The 22,098-nt window shown below is 37.2% G+C and overlaps 1 protein-coding gene across 9 annotated transcripts in view; it reads left to right on the top strand.

Moving 5' to 3' along the window:
• LOC150079208 (uncharacterized) overlaps positions 1-22,098 on the top strand; it is a 258,857-nt gene that overhangs the window by 182,265 nt on the left and 54,494 nt on the right. For all 9 annotated transcript variants that reach the window (XR_016547519.1, XR_016547521.1, XR_016547523.1 and 6 more), the window contains one exon: positions 9,609-9,829. Coding sequence is in view for 2 of the 9 variants with exons in the window: in XM_090382560.1 (XP_090238686.1) it covers positions 9,609-9,822 (214 nt within the window). In the remaining 7 variants the exon portion in view is untranslated. The remainder of the gene's footprint in view (positions 1-9,608; positions 9,830-22,098) is intronic.

Here is a 22,098-nt window from a genome sequence, read left to right as displayed (position 1 = left end):
AGCTACTCTTCCAGACCATTTGCACTGCTCAGAAAACTTCATATCTGCCTGCACAATTAAGTCCAGGTCCTTTTCACTCTCTACCAGTGTAGCACCACAGAGTTAATATGTTACTCTAGGGTTACTGCTTCCCATATGCACTACTTTACATTTGTCAATGTTAAACTTCAGTTGGCATCTCTCAGCTGGCATCTCTACATCTGCTCAACTTTTCTAGATCCTATTGCAGAAGTGTACAATCATTAGTGTCATTAACAACCCTGCCAACCTTCATATCATCTGCAAACTTGGATATTAACCCTGATATACCATCATCAATATTATTTATAAATACAGAAAACAACAATGGACCCAACACTGAACCCTGACGGACTCCACTAATAACATAAGTCCACGAAGAGCACTGTCCATTGATTACCACTCTCTGTCTTCTCCCACTCAACCATCCCTTTATCCATAGCAGCAATTTGCCTCCAATGCCACACTGCTCCAATTTGTGGAGCAGTCTTCCATGTGCAACAGTATCAAAGGCCTTTCTAAGATCCAAATTATTCTTTGCCTCCAGTTCCATTGGACTACATCATAGTATCCAATCAAATTTGTCAGACAAGACTTCCCCTTAACAAAACCATGCTGTGTCCGAGCTATAACTGAAGCCTTGTCTAGATGATCCTGCAGTGTTTCTTTAACCAGTGCCTCCATTAATTTCCCTGGAACAGAAGTCAAACCTAACAGGTGTATAATTACTTGTGCCCCCTTTGATCCTCCTTTGTGAATTGGGGTCACATTTGCACATCTCCAGTCCATGGGTACCTCTCCTGAGTCCAAGGAAGTTCTCATAATTATGGCTAAAGGTTTGCTTACTTCCTTTGCTGCCTCCTTTAATATAACAGGATAGATTCCATCCACCCCATGTGCCTTTCTTATGTTTATCTTCAACAATTTCTCCTCCACTTTCCTCTCAGTTATTACAAAATCATCTAGCTCACTGCCAGAGTTTAATACACATATAGCATTCCCCTCCCTGAATAACTCCTCATGTGTGAATATTTCTTGGTTGGTATGAAAAGCCTAGTAGCTTCCCAGATTAATTCTTTGAATTTTCTGTTGGTATCATCATCAGTTGGTCCCATCGTATAGAATTTAAATACTGTCTCAGACCACCGTAGTCACTTTTACGAAAGCAAAAATCCTTCCTTTTATCCCTGATGCTAGTTACCTCTTTGAGTAAATCCCACTTCAGCACACTGTGATCACTGTCACCTAGTGGTTCCTTTATCTACAGATTCTTAGTGCATGAAGAATCACTACTGATAATCAGATCAAGAGTATTACTCCCTCTAGTTGCCTCTTGAACAGGCTGCTATAGAAAACAATCATCTAATAAATCCACAAAAGTCTTGCTAGTGTGTGAGTGACCAACCCACAAATTCCAGTCAATCTCTGGGAAATTAAAATCCTCCATTATAAGACACTCTGATTTACTGGCCCACTCTATTTCTCTGCACAATTGCTCATTATACTCATCAGATTCATTAGGCCTATAACACACACCTACTCTCATTTTTCCTTTCCCAGTGCTTATGTCACACCAAACACACTCTCATTTTTCCTTTCCCAGTGCTTATGTCCACCAACATCAGTTGGATACACTTCCTTAGATTTTATGTGTTTCTTAACTAACAGCATAACCCCTCCTCCCTTCCTGCCCTGTCTAACCTTTCTGTACATATTGTACTCCCCAAATTCCAATTCTGCACTGCTTATGTCTGTGCGACACCACATCTCTGATATCCCAACAATATCTTTCCATCATGATAAGAAGTTGTTATGAAAGTGCTCATAAAATGAGTACAGCTCTGGAGGGGCTGTACTCATTTTATGAGCACTTTCATAACGACATTCTATACCATCTGATGGTTTAATTTCTATACCATCATTCTATAAGGATGGTATAGAAATTTTCATAGCAAGGCCAGTGCTTGTTAAACAGAATAGAATAGACTGTATTTATACAGATCAGTTACACTCATAGGCTTCTCCTATAGATAATTTGCTTGATATAATTCTACTGTTGAATATCCTGCCAGCTCTCCATCTGACTGTTGTAACTAAGTTGGTTACAAAGAGTTCCTTCCTCTTTTACAAAATCATGTTTTTCTGTCTTTTTCTTTTCACAAGATAAAGATAGAAAAATTAAAGACAGACAAGATAAATTTTTTAGGGATGGAGAGACAATTCCCCATTCCTAAAAAAAGTTCATGTGCAAATGCAAAATGCCTATTTAGTTTGTCAGCAACCTGATCAGGTTCATCAACAGTTAAACCATTCATATCTAGTGCACCAATGTGATTCATTCCCCTTCCCTCTAGTGTAAACACTAGAGGGAAGTGGAATGAATTTTTCACTTTGATTGATTTTTTTAATTGATTCCCCTTCCCTCTAGTGTTTACACTAGAGGGAAGGGGAATCAATTAAAGAAGCCTTTGTTTCTTTTGTCACAGACTTCTCGTAATCTGCCTTAGCTTGCATTGACTTGACACATTTATTGCTTTAGATGCTAATGTGCCATAAAATCCTTACAACCAACCAACCAACCAACCAACCAACCTTAGCTTGCCTTAACTGCCTTTGTAACTTGATTGCAGACTAGTTTATATCTGCTTGAGACATCTGTATCATATGATTATTTTTATGCATCCTATGCATTTTTCTTCTCTGCCATAAGTCTCATCAATTTATCTGACATCTGTTTAGGTCTAAGCCTTGAAAGGTATTTTTTAGCTTTTTAGCTGATAAAAAAGCCTAGCAGGTTTTTATAATTGCATCCCTGAATACTTTCCATTTATAATTGGTAACTTAGTTGATCCCACTGTATAGAATTTAAAAACTGTCTGAGACCATTGTAGTCACTTTTACAAAAGCCCTTCACTTTGCCCTTGACATTAGTTACAACTTTTAAGTAAATCTCACATCAGTACGCTGTGATCACTCCCATATAGTCAATATTTTATCTGCAGGTTCTTAATGCATGAAGGGTTGCTGCTGATAATCAGATCAGGAGTATTACTTGCTCTTGTTGCCTCTCTGACATGCTTCTTTGTAAAACAATTATCCAATAAATCCATAAAAACCTTGCTAGTGTATAAATGACCAACCATCAGGATCCAATCGATAATATAGGAAAGTTGATCCCCCATTAGACATTCTGATATGCTGGCCCACTTTGTCTGTACATTTGTTCATTTTACTCATCTTAATCATTAGGCCTATAATAAACTCTTCTCTTTTTTGTTTTTCTCAGTGCTTATGTCATACCAACTGACTCAACACTGCCCTGGCTACCCCTGGCAGCTGGATGCTCTGCTTTAGATGGCTAACTACTTCAGCCATGATGTGCAAAAACTTCAGAAATGTCTCTACTCTCTTTTATCCAGATTGACTCAACTCCAAGTTTTTGAATTTTATTCATTCAGGTCATAGGTCAAGCTGGCAACAAACATATTAAAAACACAGGCAGAGGCTTAACTGAAATATTAGTATTAAAAATATTTAAAGCAAGTGCTCTGTTATATCTGTACATACTCCGCAACATTTCAGATACATACCTGTAGATTAAATGACACAGCATTATTTTTATACAAAATAGTTAACTTTTTATGCATTTACCATAAAAAGAATATCAACACAGCGCAATCTAATAATTTCTCGAAATAGGCCTACAAGGCTGGGACAATTCATATTGAACAATTAGACTTTACACCAGCCGGTATTCAAATAAACAAATTTCAATCCTGCAACTAACACACTTTATTTAAAATAAAATAAAATAAAATACGAGTATATAAAATGAAATTAAATGAAATAAAATAAAATATATAGTAGTCTAAAACTGATGTGATTTAATTTACAATAAAATACCAAAAAATATATATAAAAAATATATAAAATATGACGATAAAAGCGATAAAAACAGTTAATAAAATACCATAACAACTGTAGCTTTCGGAGATAGCGATCTCCTTTCTCAACAGCATATTTGTGCTGTGTGGCACATCCTTAAATAGCAGAACCACGGCACTCGTCACATGGTCCTCCGGAGTAAGGCCGGAATTTCCCATTTATTCACCGGAACCGGAAATGGCTCGGGAGCGCAATAGCTGAAACAGTTCATCTCACCCAAGAACCACGGTTTCAAAGAGGGGATGTAAGCGTACACACTTGTCTCTATTAATGGAATTGCTAGCTGCCCCAATACGTAAACTCTCAAGCCATTTACGGTCCCAGAACCCCTGTGCATGATCCGTGATGACAGCATCCTCCGGGGAGATTTGATGTTGCTTCTCCCAGAAATGTTCTGCCACGGCAGACTTCCCATAGTTTGCAGACTTTATTGCATTCATATGCTCCCCTAGACGGTCTTTCAGTCATCGCCCCGTCTCACCTATATAACACACCCCAATCCGGGCATTTAAACTTTTAAACATTTAAATGCCCGGATTGTGGGGTGTGTTATGTAGGTGAGACGGGGCGATGACTGAAAGACCGTCTAGGGGAGCATATGAATGCAATAAAGTCTGCCGTGGCAGAACATGTCTGGGAGAAGCAACATCAAATCTCCCCGGAGGATGCTGTCATCACGGATCATGCACAGGGGTTCCGGAACCCCTGTGCATGATCCGTGATGGGGCAGCTAGCAATTCCATTAATAGAGACAAGGGTGTACGCTTAAATCACCTCTTTGAAACTGTGGTTCTTGGGCAAGATGAACAGTTTCAGCTAGCGCGCTCCCGAGCCATTTCAGGTTCCGGTGCATAAATGGGAAATTCCGGCCTTACTCCCGAGGACCATGTGACGAGTGCCGTGGATCTGCTATTTAAGGATGTGCCACACAGCACAAATATGCTGTTGAGAAAGGATATTGCTATCTCCGAAAGCTACAGTTGTTACGGTATTTACTAACTGTTTTTATCGCTTTTATCATCATATTTTATATATTTTTTATATATATTTTTTGGTATTTTATTGTAAATTAAATCACATCAGTTTTAGACTACTATATATTTTATTTCATTTCATTTAATTTCATTTTATACACTCGTATTTTTTTTTATTTTATTGTAAATAAAGTGTTTTAGTTGCAGGATTGAAATTTGTTTATTTGAATACTGGCTGATGTAAAGTATAATTGTTCAATATGAATTGTCCCAGCCTTGTAGGCCTATTTAGAGATATCCTTAATAGCTATGGTCACTCCATAGTGCGGCGCATCCGCGAATTTGAGAGATATAGCATGACGGAGGCCAAACAGAAACAGCATTTAAGATTTGCGTACAGATGTAAAGCACATGGCCTAGTTCCATATGGGTTCTGCATAAAGATGCCTTTTGATGATGATGATTGTTTAGTTAGGGCTACCAATTGGTTCCAAAAAAGGATTTTGTGTACCTGGATCCACAAACTACATGATGTTCTAAGGGTTACCAGAAGACAAATTGGTTTGGCTCTAGAATGTGTTAATAATATATCTCCTGTACATCGATTATTGGTAGTGAAATTAGTCTTGGAGAAAACAACTAAGGTTTCAGATGTGTATAAACAGAGGCATATCAGCAAATTTAATAGATTATTAGAGGAGACAGTGATTACACATGACCGGGAGAATGTTAATACTAATTTTATTTGTAATCTCAGTAGAAAGCGGCTAACTAAGGAACAGGAGGGGGTTTTAAGCTTGGGTACCAAGTTTGCTCTGATGCCCAACAAACCTCCCATCGTGGAAATAGCCATGGGCATCGATAGAGCCGTTTATAAGTTACTAGCGATCCAGGCTGATGAAGTACGCATTAGAACTGTGGCTATCATGAGCCAGGCCAAGGCGGCCCCCTCCAACCTTAGTACTAGTCAAAAAAGGGCTTTGAGGGAACTTAAACAAGATGATGAAATCATAGTCTTATCTGCGGACAAGGGTAGAGCCACAGTTATTTTAGACAAGGAGCAATATTTTAATAAAGCTTTGGAATTATTGCAAGATACCACTACGTACAAAGTCGTCCATAGAAATCCGTTGGTTAGTGTGGAGCGACAAATGAATAACCTTATACAGCCTTGGCACAAGTCAGGATGGATATCCAAAGAGGTATATTGGTCATTACGTGCTGCTGGATGACGCTTACCCAGATTCTACGGGCTCCCCAAGATACATAAAGTGGGTGTACCACTCAGGCCAATTGTATCATATTTAAATAGTCCCACGTATGCTCTATCAAGGTACCTAGCCAAGTTGATCGCACCCATAGTAGGACTTTCCAACTTGGTTATCAAGAATAGCAAAGAGTTTGTGGATTTTATAAAACGACAGACTATACGAGAAGACAAGATTATGATTTCTTTCGATGTTACATCATTGTTCACTTGTATCCCTATTAAAATCGGAGTCCAGTGTGTTAGAATGGCATTAGAAAAGGATGTTTTGTTAAGTACTAGGTCTCCTCTTAGTGTTAATGATATTTGTGAGGGTGTGGAGTTCTGTTTATCCAGTACCACCATGGTTTTCCAAGATGTCATGTATAAGCAGGTCCATGGCACAGCCATGGGTTCCCCCATTAGTGCCATAGTGGCTAACTTAGCTATAGAAGAGTTGGAAGTTAGAATTTTTGAGGATTTGGAATTTCCCATGCATAAATGGAAAAGATTTGTTGATGACACATTCACCATTATACAAAAGGGGAGGGAGGATCGGATACTTGATGTACTTAATAGCTTCTCCACTTTTATTAAATTTACTTCGGAGGTGGAAGCAGAGGGAACCCTACCATTCCTTGACATGTTGGTTATTAGGGATGGTTGTAGGCTCAAGACCAAGGTGTTAGAAAGCCCATGTGCCGAGGTCAATATACTCATTATACCTCGGCACAGGACAGCCAACACAAGGGTAGTGTTGTCAAGGCTTTAGTAGATATGGTGTGGTCCCACTGTAGCACCTCCGAGGACAGAGATAACGAAATTATTCGTGTCATGGCAGACCTCAAGAAATGCGGCTACCCCCAGAGGGTGTTGGACAGAATTATTAGAGGAGCAGAGTCCACCCGTACTGAGCCGTTTGCCCCTGTGAGCACTGCATACATTCCCTACTATCCGGGCCTTTCAGCCACATTGCAGGAATAATTCGGGGGTGCCAGATACGCTGTGTGCAACTCCCGGGACAGAGGTTGTACACAGTGATATCTTGTGTCAAAGACCTCATAATGAAAGAAGCCAACAGTGGGGTGGTATACGAAATTAAATGCCCGGATTGTGGGATATGTTATGTAGGTGAGACAGGGCGACGACTGAAAGACCATCTGGTGGAGCATATGAATGCAATAAAGTCCGCAAACTATGGGAAGTCTGCCGTGGCAGAACATTTCTGGGAGAAGCAACGTCAAATCTCACTGGAGGATGCTGTTATCACGGATCATGCACAGGCGTTCTGGGACCGTAAATGGCTTGAGAGTTTACGTATTGGTTCCGGAAGCTAGCAATTCCATTAATAGAGACAAGTGTGTACGCTTACATCCCCTCTTTGAAACCGTGGTTCTTGGGCGAGATGAATGGTTTCAGCTAGCGCGCTCCCGAGCCATTTCCGGTTCCGGTGCATAAATGGGAAATTCCGGCCTTACTCCCGAGAAACCATGTGACGAGTGCCATGGATCTGCTATTTAAGGATGTGCCACACAGCACAAATATGCTGTTGAGAAAGGAGATCGCTATCTCCGAAAGCTACAGTTGTTACGGTATTTTATTAACTGTTTTTATCGCTTTTATCATCATATTTTATATATTTTTATATATATATTTTATATTTTTTGTATTTTATTGTAAATTAAATCACATCAGTTTTAGACTACTATATATTTAATTTCATTTTATATGCTCTTATTTTATTTTATTTTATTGTAAATAAAGTGTTTTAGTTGCAGATTGGAATTTGTTTATTTGAATACTGGCTGGTGTAAAGTCTAATTGTTCAGTCTGATAACTACTATATCTATTTATGGTAGCTTTAGCAGTTGCCATACAAATCCTGTATTATAAAAACTTTTCTTCTGAAAACTTTCTCTTGTTAAATAAATAAATTTTATGTTTGTGTTCCAGGATGGCCATGTAGGTTCAGAAGAGCTTAGAAAATAAAGAAAACAAATTTATATATTTCTTGGTATGATGTGGATTTGAGCACGCAGTGCAAATAACTCTGTACTGGCATGCTAACTACTTAAAAATGGATCTCAACTTTTTTGTAAAAAATTTAAACAATTAAAAAGTCAGATTGACACCAGATTTTCAGTGTATGTTGTTTTTCCTAGTCCCTAACTTTGATAATCAAATGTGCCTGGATGTAATGCAGTTATAAGTGTACATTGAACGTAATAAGTATACCTTGCTAACTTATTTTTCTTGCTGTATTATTTAATGCATTTTAATCATTTATATTTTCATATAATGTTCATTATGTACAGTAACACTAACCTAACTCAATAAATACATTTTTAGGAATGTTGTAGCCACTTAGGGTACTAAACACTACTACAAAAAAATATAATAATAATCTGATTTGATTCTGCTGTGGCAGTCAAAGGGCTCTTAAAGTGTACTTAATAAACATGTTACTGCATTCTGGGCTAATAGAAATTGTTTGGAAATTTCAAAATGCCAAAAGGTGTTCTTCTTAGACAATATTTTAGGGCAGAAAGTCCTAAACTATGTAAAATTCAAAGTAAGACATTAGTTATTAACTAAAGTCATAATTTGAATTTTACATAGTTTGGGACTTTCTGCCCTAAAATATTATTACTTAAGATAAATTAACTTAATTTGATAAAATCTAAAATAAACTATTAATAAAATACCATTCAGATGCAGCACTATATATACTGCTGTGCAAACACTAGGGCACAATTTATTGCCAATGTACACTCATGGATAGCATAATGATCACAATCTGACTACATATGCAGAAAATACTGAGTTTGAACCAATCCTATCAGGCGGAAGGACTTTTTATGAACTCTCCCCCCATGTGAAGTTTTTTTCCTTGAAAACAGTCCCCCAACAATCCAGCAAAGCAGACAACCACTTGTAGAATACCCACAAATTCCACACATGATACACTGATGCTATGAAGCATCAGTGTATTGTGTAACTGAGGCAGTTATTGATGTTCCTAATTGTTCCGAATAGTTGCTTTATCACCAATCCATTCTACAGCAGCAGAATATATTCATTATTAATAGTTATGTTAAGTCTTTACTGGCTTAATTTTATATATCTTAAGTTTAAACTTCTGGGCTAAATTAATTACTAAGAAGGGAAGACAAGAAAGTTCCAGAATGAGGGACATTGTAATATTAATTATTGGTTTTTTCATATTTCTAATAAATTTCTTCTAGTTTAAAGTTCAAGTAAAGTACTTCTTAAATACAGCCATCTGGTTATTTTTAATTCTTAAAGAGCACAAGATTTGTCATTGTTTTTCTGGTTTCATGTCATATTTTATTCAGTGAACTCAACTAATTGTTACAAAAAAGTATTTTACACATAAATTTATTCTTTTTTCCCTTCTGATTTAGGCCGCCTGTTGGTGTACCCTATAAACTTCCACCATCTCAACAGAAGAAATTGATTCAAAAATTCACTTGTAATGTGTGTAATACTACTATGACCTCACAAGCTCAGTTGGAATCACATCTAGCAGGAGTCAAACATAAAACAAAAATTGCACAGCATGGAAAAGCTGGAACTCTTCCTTCTGACATAATTGTTACAACTGTCACAACAGAATGAATGTATGGTAAGTATTATTTGAAAGTAAAAAAAGTTGATGTAGTTTAAAAAAGTGTACTCGGGGATCTTATGCTATCCTTCCAAGTAATAAAATTGCATAGCGGTTTAAGATGCAGAAAAATGTCAGTGTAATTGAAACAAACTGTGATTCCCAGTAATAGCCTTAAATTGAATTGATGTCAGAGATGAAAATTAATTTCTGCATCTCTGTTCAAAGCAAAATTGTTTTGAACAGATGTGCAGAAGCCAGAATCTGTCTTTAGAAGTTTTCCAGTTGGATATTGTGTTAATTAGAAAAGAATGCACTTTTCTGCACATACTCAAAGAAAAAAGAAATCTTTAACTTATTAAAGATTCTTGCAGTGTTTATGTTAAATTAACGTATTTCTTTGCAGAATTACATTTCTGTATCAATGGACACCTCCTAATATTAATAGAAGAATATATATTTTTTTAAGAAAATATATGAGAACGCCACCTCCTTTATTAGACTAGACAACAACAGTAGCAAATTTAAAATTGAGAAAGGAGTTCAACAAGGAGACACAATATTCCCAATGTTGTTTACTGCTGCTCTTGAAGAAGTTTTCAGAAGATTGGACTGGTTGTGGAAAGGAGTCAATGTGAACCTAAACCAGTTAGGATTTGCAATAACATTGTGATCATAAGCCATGATCCCGAAGAATTAGAGGAAAACCTTAATCAGTTATGCAGAGTTAGTAAGGATTTCGGACTAAGGATGAATATGGCTAAAACAAAAGTAATGATGAACAAGTATGCCCCAGAAAGGAATATAATTGTTGAAGGAGTATAAAAGATGGATTCATATGCTTATCTTGGACAGGTCATTAGCTGTAACAATGATAAATGGCTGGAAGTCAAGAGAAGAATAAATTTTGGATGGATAGCATTCAGGAAATATAGTCTCACATACCGAGGAGCAATATTCCAATTTGTCTGAAACATAAAATAATGAACCAGTGTATCCTCCCCACCATGACTTATGGAAGTGAAACTTGGGCACTCACCAAAAGAATGGAAGAGAAGCTGAAAACTACACAGCAAAGAATGGAACAAATGATATTAGGAATCAGACTGTTGGATAAGAAGAGAAACACATGGATTAGGCAGCAAACACAAGTAAAGGACATTCTTATCAAAACTAAAGAACTGAAATGGACTCGAGCAGGACACATAGCTTGAAGACATGATGACAGATGGACTAAGGAAATAACAGAATGATACTCAAGAGGAGCTAAAAGAAAACCTGGAAGACAATAAAGGGGATGTATAGATGAAATTCAAGAGTTGGTGGATAGTAAATGGATGGCCATTTCGCATAACAGAAGGAACTGGAAAGTTGCTGTAGAGGCCTTCATCCTGAAATGGATTGAAAATGGCTGATGATGATGATTTAGAAGAACTTGCAAATGTAAATACTTCAAGACTAGGGACTATGTTTGGTTGAACCCCTATTGCATTACTATGTTATAAACATTAATATGTTGATTTTATGATTCTGTGGTTAAAAAGATTAGTCCTAATAATTGTCTGCATTATAAGATATGCACAAGATCTTATAATGCAGACAATTATTAGGTTCTAATTTAACTAATCATAAAAAGGCTTCTGTGGTTAGCAGGTGGCAACTATGCCCTCTCCCACACCACATGTATGGAAAAGCTGAAGTAGAAAGAAGGCATTATTCAATTCTCATCATTGGCTGAAATTCCTAGTGCAGTGGTACTTTGGTTTGCGAGCATAATTCGTTCCGAAAACGTGCTCGTAATCCAAAGCACTCGTATATCAAAGCGAATTTCCCCATAAGAAATAATGGAAACCCAGATGATTTGTTCCAAAACTCAAAAATATTCATATACTGTAAAAATGATTAATACAAAATACATACATACCTTTTTATATTTTTAATATTTAAATTTAATACACATGAAGCAATGAATTTATTAATTATTGGGTAGGACGACTTTCACTGTCACTAACGGAATCACTGCTATCTGTTGACTTTTTCTTTTTGTGCGACTTTAACAAGGAACCTATCTAATGACACTTGCTTTTGCCTCCTTTTAAGGATTTCATGGAAATATGACATTGCACTGTCGTTAAACAGATTCATCGCTCGCACTGCCACAGCCGTATTCGGGTGGTGCTTTTCTACAAAATTTTGCACTGATTCCCACATTTTACACACCTCCCTAATCTCATTTGAAGAGAGGGATGTCTCCATTTTTTTCTCCTCCTCCTCAGATGAGATCTCCTCCCTAACCTCTTGCTGTTGCTCGTGATGCAGATCCATCAGTTCATCGGTTGTAAACTCCTGGCCATGTTCCTCCACCAGCTCTTGAATGTCGTCCTTATTCACCTCCAGTCCCATGGTCGTCCCCAAGAACACAATTTCATCAACAACTGGCAGCTTCTGTTCATGAGCAAACCTCTCAACGCAATCAGACCACAGTTTTCTCCAAGCAGAATTGAGGGTTCTCTTGGTGACCCCATCCCAGGCTTTATCGATGATCTTGAGGCAGTTTACGATGTGGAAATGATTTTTACAAAACTCTCGGAGGGTAAGGTTAGTTCCTTCGGTCACCTCAAAGCATCGCTGAAATAGTGCCTTGATGTAAAGCTTTTTAAAGTTTGAAATGACCTGCTGATCCATGGGCTGGAGTAATGGAGTAGTGTTGTGAGGAAGGAACTTGACCTTAATGAACTCGAATTCTTCCAGTAAGTCATCCTCAAGGTCTGGAGGATGAGCAGGAGCATTATCCATAACCAGTAAGACTTTGAGTGGCAGTTTTTTTCTAAAAGGTATTTCTTCACTGCAGGACCAAAGACCTCGTTGATCCACTCAACGAACAAGATACGAGTGACCCAAGCCTTGCTGTTGGACCTCCGCATAACGTTTAATTGGCTCTTCTGTACTTTGCATTTCATGAAGGCTTGTGGATTCTCAGAATGATACACGAGCAGGGGCTTGACTTTGAAATCACCGCTTGCATTAGCACACAGCAAGAGGGTGAGACGGTCTTTCATGGGCTTGTGACCGAGCATTGCATTCTCTTCTGCTGTAATGTAGGTCCTCTTTGGCATCTTTTTCCAAAAAAGCCCCGTCTCATCGCAATTAAAAACTTGCTGCAGCAGGTAACACTCGGAAACCATGAGCTTCTGGAACTCGGCAACGAACACCTCAGTTGTCTTAGCGTCCAAACTCGCAGCCGCTCCGTACTTCACAACACTATGGATGCCACTTCTCCTCTTAAAGTTATCAAACCATCCCCTGCTCGCCTTGAAGCCTTCTTCGTTTTCTGTAGATGTACCTGGCAGTTTACTTACGAGGTCGGCGTACAAGGCCTTTCCCTTCTCACAGATCAAGTTCTCGGTCACAGTATCACCTGCTGGTTGCTTCTTGTTTATCCACACCAAAAGCAACTTTTCTACATCTTCCAGAATACATGGGCGTTGCTTTGATATTCTCGTGACTCCTTTTGCTACATCTAGGCCCCTTAGTTCTTCTTTCTTCTTTAATATTGTGCAAATCGTTGACGTAGACTTCTTATAAAATCTTGCGATGGTGGCCACTTTCATACTTGTTCGTGCTTCCCAATGATTTCCTTCTTAATTTCTACCGTAATCATCTCCTTCTTCGTACCGCCTTCCTTTTCAACCCTTTTTTTTCATTGGGGCCATTTTCATAGTGTACAGTTAATAAAGAACAGTCACTACATTTGAACACAAAATAAAAAAATGCTTTACGCACATACACGTCACAACGCTAGCAAGAATGTTCACTACAATGTTGACTGTATACGAATGAGGTATGCCGACTGAGATCGAACATGCGGGACGATTACCCAATCAGCATGTTATCACGTGACACTTGGCAGACAATTTTTAGGGAATAAAGCACAATTACAAAATGAGGAGGCACGCTTGAGTCACATAAACAAAGCTGCGCGCGTGTAGCAACTGAATAAACAACACCGTAAAAGCAGAGTACACTATTAACACCTCACATTTTACTAAAGCACATTTCTAGGGGTTACTACCATAAAACAATAAAAACAATTTCCAGTTGCGTTTCTGCTAGTGGAATCTGTTATAAACTGGTAGTAAACTCGATCTAATTGCATTTGCGATTATACCGATAGCTGGAATTGTGTCAGTTTTTACGTTATTATGGTGAAATGTGTTTCCCCTTCACTGATATAAAACACTTAAATACATTTTCAGAATCTTCTCTTCATTCCTATCGTGTTGCGTTCGGTTGGTGTTCGACTGCCATTTCTTGTAAACACAAAGGCGAATCGTGCATAAGCGAAGGTTTGTGTTATATACGACATCGTTCCCCTATTTATAAATCGTGTATGATCGAATTCGTGTAGTGTAAACACGTGTTATACGAGGACTGACTGTACTCGTATTGCAAGACCTCGCTTGTTTATCAAGTTAAAATTTATTAAAAATTTTTGCTCGTCTTACAAAACACTCGCAGACCAAGTTACTCGCAATGCAAGGTACCACTGTAAATGGAAGAAATTTTGATGATTATATTTTAAGTTCCATTGTAAAATTCTGCAGTAGATTTCCAAAGTAGCATGTTTGTTAATGCCAACCAAACATGTGATATGATTGGATCATTCATTAATAGTTGGTTTTTCAATATATGCTTTTCATTAGTTGTCCCTAATTATGAATGCATGGACCATTGCTGATTAAACTGTATATCATATAAACATTTAAATTAAAGCTCTCTTTTTTTCTCTTTTTTATTACTACTGCCAACCACGTCTGCTGATTACAAACTGCCTTACAACAAGCGAAAACATTTTAACCTTTCTCAAATATGTATGTGAATCAACATTTTTTCCCATTCCATTTCAAGTACATTTCAAATTGTAATGACTGTGGGTCATGAACAAATGTAACAATGAACAGTTAGATGTATCTTAAAGCATACAATCATTACAAGAAAAACAAAACTGTATGAACTCTTATTTATGAATTACCTCCTGTCTGATGTATATAGTGATCAAATTGTAAAATGCTTAATGTTTATTGTAGGTGTTATTCTTGGTATCCATTGTCAGAAAGTAAATATAATAATTATCCCATCCAATATTAATACTATCTTTATTTGAGTATGTCTTTCTCGTTATGCATGTTTTGTGCATGCTTCTGTGTTTCTGAGTGTGATGTTGCTAGAGAGAGCATTTGAGTGTCTCAGTGACCGGTTGTTAGCATTGTGTCAGAGTTAGAGTAAGAACACAAGAATGGAGATAGAATAAAGAAAAGGGTAGAGTTTTGTTTTCATTAGTGTACAAAGTAAGAAGCTGATAATTGTGAAATAGAGTGATTGTTCTCTTGTGATACTGTAACTAAAAAGAAAAATTTGAGTCCCAAATTGTCCTTTGTGAAACATTAAATATGATTTGAGAGTGATTAACTTGTGCTTATTAGTTAAATTCTTTGAATTGTAATGGAAATCAGTAAACTACAATGGAAAACTCTTTGAGGATAAAAGAATCTCTGTTTGATTTTTCTATTATTTAATAAAAGTAATTTAATTGCAGCTCCTGGGTTATAGGAGTTTCCATTGTTTCTAATAACCTTTCATATTGACCCTAAAGCTAGTGGTAGCAAATGTTAATGCATATGCAGATTAATTTAAAGTGGAGGATTAAGACATCAAATCTGTGGATCAGCTCTACTGTTTTATATATATATTTGATTATAGTCTAAGTAAATAAGGTACATGCTGTTTAATGGTATATTATGTTAGAATTTTTTTATGTGGTGTCCAAAAATATAATAATGATACTATATAAATATAAAAAAATATGTATACCGGCTGGCTGTCCGTTAAAAAAAATATATATATACCCGTATATCAAGGCACCAAAACGCTATAATAGCCAATACCAGCCCCCATAGGCCAAACCTTGTAAAGAAAAATCATAAGTAAAATAAGGTAATAATAATATAACACAATATGTTAATTATGGGTAGCAGGATACATTGAAAGGGACGACAGCTAGGCGGTTTATTTAATTTATTTGAAATTTGTTTAACTAAGAGGGTGCTGGCTTTCACATTCATCGGATATATAATAACACGTGCGCTGCCATGCAGTCTTTCCTTTCTACAGTCGCTTGGTGGTAAGTTTATTGCTATCTCTTAAGCATTATTTCGGGTAGGAAATAGCCATTCCTTTGTTCGCTAAGTTCATACGTTTTTACTTATATTATCCAAAATTCAAGTATTAAACTTATGATATACCAGGATCCCTTTCTATAAGGGACGGGAAATTACACTTCCGGGTATTATCCTACGTACATTATTTTAAGCCTTTTCTTTACTTTTATCTATACAGTAATACCCCGACTTACGCTACCCCGACTTACGCGAACTCGGAGTTACGTGGTTCTTGATTTTTTCGTTTGGCAACGCTGCCGCCCACTATCTTCAAGGTCGTTTTTCATATGTTATCGATATCCGGTGCGACGGCGGAGATTGAGAGCGAAAGATGAACAAAATTAAACTTTGCTGCTTTTATGTTTTTTATATCAGTGAAGGGGAAACACATTTCACCATAATAACGTAAAAACCCACACATTTCCAGCTATCGGTATAATCGCAAATGCAATTAGATCGAGTTTACTACCAGTTTATAACAGATTTCACTAGCAGAAACGCAACTGGATTTTTATTGTTTTATGGTAGTAACCCCTAGAAATGTGAGGTGTTAATAGTGTATCTCTGCCTTTATGGTGTTGTTTATTCAGTTGCTACATGCGCGCAGCTTTGTTTATGCGTATCAAGCGTGCTCCTCGTTTTGTAATTGTGCTTTATTCCCTAAAAATGAGTAAAATACTTAATTAAAAGGTGTGAAAAGGAAGCGTCCTGGTGAAGACACTGCAGATTCAGAGAGAAAAAGAAAAGCAATTATCGATAAACAGAGGCGGACTGGATCAAAAATTATAGTGGCCTCATACTGTAGTTTATGGCCAAAATCACACCGGCCTCGGGCCCACCGGGGTTTCCCCGGTAAGGCTTATGGCCAGTCCGCCTCTGTCGATAGAGAAAAAATATGAAATTGTGAAACGCTTTGAGCGAAATGAAAGACCATGTGATATTGCACGTGCTACAGGCCTAAATGAAGCAACGGCGAAAAGCACATGACAATTGCAAACTTGACAGGTTGAAAATTGAAAAGATCTCAATTGTAAAGGGCTTAAAAATTTTAGAAAACATAGACTCCAACGAAGAACGCGTTATAGCTACAAAGCAAGGAATAAAAAAATTATTAGCTTGCTACGAAGAAATTCTGCGTGAAAAAAAAGGAACGCGCTGTGTCGTCAGACGAATTTGTTAGATTTTATGAAGCCATCGACATCGAAATAACTTTTTAACGTAAGTCATTTGTTTTTTTAATACATATTTTGTATTAATATGTATAAAGAACTGCAATTTTATTAATATTTTTCTTCTAAACTAGTGTTTTTGTTAGTCCTTGGTCCCAATTAAGCAAAATTTATATGTATTTATATGCAAAGTTGTACCCCGACTTACGCGAATTCGACTTACGCGATTTTCGTCGGACCCACCTATCGCGTAACTTCGGGGTATTACTGTATACTATCTAATCCTATTTTTCTTACCTCGTGAACTATTAGAGCAATTCGAGGGGGATTGAGGTACTAATACTATACTTTAACCTTTCTTCCGTTCTCCTTATGTTAGCTATTGCTTCTTTTGTACGTATGTATAATATTATAAAAAAATTTTATGGATGGATATTGGTTCTCTTTATCTTTTTCGCTCCATGCTATATAATTGCGTTTTCATGTTTTCTTTATATATTTGTTAGCTATCGGTCAGGCTATATTTGTTAGCTATCGGTCAATTGTCATCTTGCCTGTGAACAACTAAATTATACACCTAACCATTAGACTTTAATATTACCTTTTGGCTACGTTATACAGGCAGATGACAACAGAAACTGATAGCTCTGTTGATTATTGGAGGGATATATTGAGAGGGTTAGCCCTTGATAATGTTCCTTTCAATGTATCCTACTACCCATAATTAACATATTGTGTTATATTACTATTACCTTATTTTACTTATGATTTTTCTTTACTAGGTTTGGCCTATGGGGGCTGGTATCAGCTATTATAGCGTTTTGGTGCCTTGATATATGGGTATATATATTTTTTTTAACGGACCGTCAGCCGGTATACATATTTCTTTATATTTATATAGTATCATTATTATATTTTCGGACACCACATAAAAAAATTCTAACATAATATACCATTAAACAGCACGTACCTTATTTACTTAGACTATAATCAAATATAATATTACGACGGATGTAATGTTCTATCTACAGTAGATGGCATTAATCCGATCTGGACAATATTGCTTAAGATATTTATTAATTTCTCATATTATATATATGAGTTGCGTCTGATGACTTTTAATTATTATTAAGGGGGTTAATGGATTTATGTGATATATATATATACAGGGTGTCTCAAAAATATTGGTACAAACATTTAGGGGAGGTAGATAACATCTAAAGGAATGCAAATCGAATAGGAACCCATAACCGGAAACGTCACAGGAAAGTAGTAGCAGAGGCACAAGAAGCAGAAATGACACAAGACAGTAATTAGTGGCAAACATTTATTTGACATAATATTAACAATGGAGTACTAGATGGATCTGATAGAGGTGTATAAAGCCTTGAATGGTGTGAGCATGCTCAATGCTGATGGGATTCTTCCTCTTGCTCAGAATAATCACCTGAGAGGACATAAATTCAAATTGAGGAAAGACAGATGTAGGATAGATGTGCGGAAATTTGCCTTTAGCCAGCGGGTAGTTGGTTGGTGGAACAGACTTCCATCCCTTGTTGTGGAAGTTGATAGCCTAAATAAATTTAAGGCTCAGCTGGACAGGTATTTCGAACAGACGGAGGGGTGAAGTGGAAGTTTTTTTTTTTTTTTTTTTGGCTGATGCTGCATAAGCTTGCTTTCTTGCATCATATGCCTCTACTAATGCTAATGCATTTCATGATGTTACAACGGATGCTCGAAGATTCCACCATGAGACGCGATGCATGCGTGACACTGACGCAGCATGGATTGGCGGACACAGTCGAACACACCTGGAGTTTCTTTGACAGTAGCAGCAGCGCAGACGAGTCTCGCCACGAGATCCATTTTTGTCTCCACAGGTGACTCATACACGACAGATTTGAGGGCCCCCACAGATAGAAATCAAGGCTTGATAAATCAGGTGAGCATGGGGGCCAGGCAATGGGTTCACCATGGCCAATCCATCGACGTCCAAAACACCTGTTCGAATGGTCACGAACACACCTTCCATAATGGGCAGGCGCCCCGTCATGTTGAAACCAAATGTTGCGTCTCACATCTACTAGAACCTCATCAAGTAACCCTGGTAGAACTTGTTCAAGAAAGATCCGATATTTAGCAGAGTTCATGCTGGATGGTAACAGGTATGGGCCAACTAAGCAGTCACCAACCATACCTGCCCACATTTATTGTGAAGCGATGTTGTGCTGCATGGGGGTGCATACCGTGTGGGTTGTCGTGAGCCCACACATGAGCATTGTGCTGATTGTATAAGCCTTCCCGAGTGAAATAAGCCTCATCCTTGAACAAAACGTAGGCTGGAAAATTCAAGTCTTGAACACTTTCTTGAAAAAACCACTGCGCAAAAGCCATACGTGCAGGATGATCTTGGGGGAGCAGTAAGGCCGCCGTAGCCTAGTGGTCAGGCACGAGGGTGCATAAGTACACGTGCCTTGAGTGACCGGGGTTCAAGCCCATGACTGCTGAATATGGTGCTGTTTCTTATATTCTGTCTATCTTGTGAACTCCTCTGACCGTTTGGTCATCCCGGAGTATAAACAGAAAATTTATTTATTTATTTATTTAACTGAACCCTTTGGAGATGAAAGGGGTGTAAGGAATCGTGGTGCCAGACATGCTGTACACTGCAACGAGACACTCCTAAGGCAGAGACAACAGCACGTGTGCTGGTAGTAGGATTATTCTGGACAGCATTCAACACACTTCCTTCCACGGCGGGAGTTTGCGTCGAACATGGTCTGCCCGCACTGCTCCTATTACCTCTAAATGATCCATAATCGCACAAATTTTGATGCACACGTGCAAACAAACAGTGGTCTGGTACATGTCTGTCTGGGAAGCGTTCTCCATAAATTCGTTGAGCGGCTCGTCCATTGTCCTCTGCTAATCCATACACTAGGTGCATGTCTGCCAGCTCACAGTTCATATATCGATGCATGCCCTTCATGCGGCGACTACTGCTTCAATGAGTAAACTAGAAATTTTCCCTCTCACAAACTGATGAACAGCGCCGTGTACTGGAATTATGGTGATGTTTCCGGTTATGGGTTCCTATGCGATTCACATTCCTTTAGATGTTACCTACCTCCCCTAAACATTTGTACCAATATTTTTGAGACACCCTGTATATATATATATATATATATATTTTTTTTATTTTTTTTTATTTTTTTTTTGTTTTGGCTTAAGATTGCATGAAGATAAGATTGGCTTTTTAATATTGATAAATAATCATTAACTTTATTGCGCACTCCATTTTTAGGTTAATGAAAATAATATAGGTATGTATAATCTAATGCATGAGCTATGACTTGCATGATACTATTTATTTTGAATGTCTATAACTTTATTCGAAAATTCAGATTATAACCTTTTGTGCCTTTTCAGAAGTTATGTTTGTTCATTATTCTAGCGTATTTCTCTTGAATGTTAAGTCAACAGTTGACAGAAATGCAATGGTTCTAAATCTATGTGATAAGTAGGGAACTGAGTTGGATCTTTATTAGTTTGCTAAATACTTTCCACTGAAAAATGGGGGGGGGGCAGTCACTGAATTTGGAGTCATTTATGAAACTGAAGCTTAGTTGAACTATTTACATCTTTCTTTAGACTGTTTTAAAAGATTACTTCAACTCTTGCAATCATGTATATACTTTATGATATGCTGGGTACTGTTTATATTTGTTGTTTTTTTGTCTTTTCTGAGAATTTATGACAAAGAAAAGGATTACAAAGTGATGTCTGTTTATGTGTGAATTGTCTTTAAATTTGTCCAGTACATGCTGCCATCTCTTATCTGTTTCCAACATTCAAATTTGAATGTTGAAAATCTGGGTATTCAAATCAAAATAAGAAGACAGTTTTAGCTGATTATAGCATGAAAAACCTTTGAAAATTTGAGACATTGCACTTAACGACAATTGTTGTCTGATTTTGACTGCAAATGCCGAAATTGTAGAAATTTTCTGGAATTCAGATCCAGAAGTTGGTGAAATCAAATTAAGTAGATTATAAATAAATAGATTTAGAGGATTATTATTACTTCAAATGAATTGAGTTTTTAAACTATATTTCACAAATTTTCTTAAAACTTTTTTTTTTTGTTTGTGTTTGATTTCTGACAGTTTTATTCTAGTTCTGGGCATTCAAATAAAAACAAGAAGAAAATAGTAATATTTAAAAACATTATGTATTTTTTTATTGAACTTTAAAATTTCATTAAGAAAATCATTTCAGAGAGCCCAATCCTATCAAAAACTGATAATAGGAGCTTACTCACACATTCATTTAATCCTTTTGCAATGCACTTGCAAAAGGATTAAATGAAAACTTTTATGTTATCCCCATATTATTACACTTCATTAAATTTACTAACCTGACCAGGCGCCTCTGTAGCCAGGTGGGAAGGAGCAGCAGTGTGTAGCACACGCTTCTTGATCAGACCGGGGTTCGAGCCCGTCACCACCAAATACGGAGGATGTGGAAAGGTCGGGGAATGACCACCGCATATCCTGGAACAATATGACCTTAGTTGCTAATGCTCCTAAAAAAAAAAAAAAAAACCAAAAACTAACCTGACCATATGCAAGTCTATGGAATGATAATACATGGATGTCATATGAGGAAAAATATCTGTTTCATCTTGCTTAGGACACAGATGTTTCCAAATTGCTAAAGTGGCAATGTATTGAATAAATAATAGTACAGAGGTGAAACTGAGCTCAAGAAAGAACCAGGTACGTATAAAATACTGACTGACAGGAGGACCAGGAGTTATTTTAAGAAAAATTTATAGAACTGCACAAGCAGGAAAATTAAAAAGGAAAATAAAATCATATGGTTATATTATGTTTCATTT

The sequence above is a fragment of the Mastigoproctus giganteus genome, chromosome 10 (genome assembly GCF_048544385.1).
Source record: "Mastigoproctus giganteus isolate SK-2022 chromosome 10, ASM4854438v1, whole genome shotgun sequence".
NCBI lineage: Eukaryota > Metazoa > Arthropoda > Arachnida > Uropygi > Thelyphonidae > Mastigoproctus > Mastigoproctus giganteus.
The sequence above is the reverse complement of the archived record's forward strand: the minus strand, read 5'-3'. Positions and strand labels throughout refer to the sequence as shown.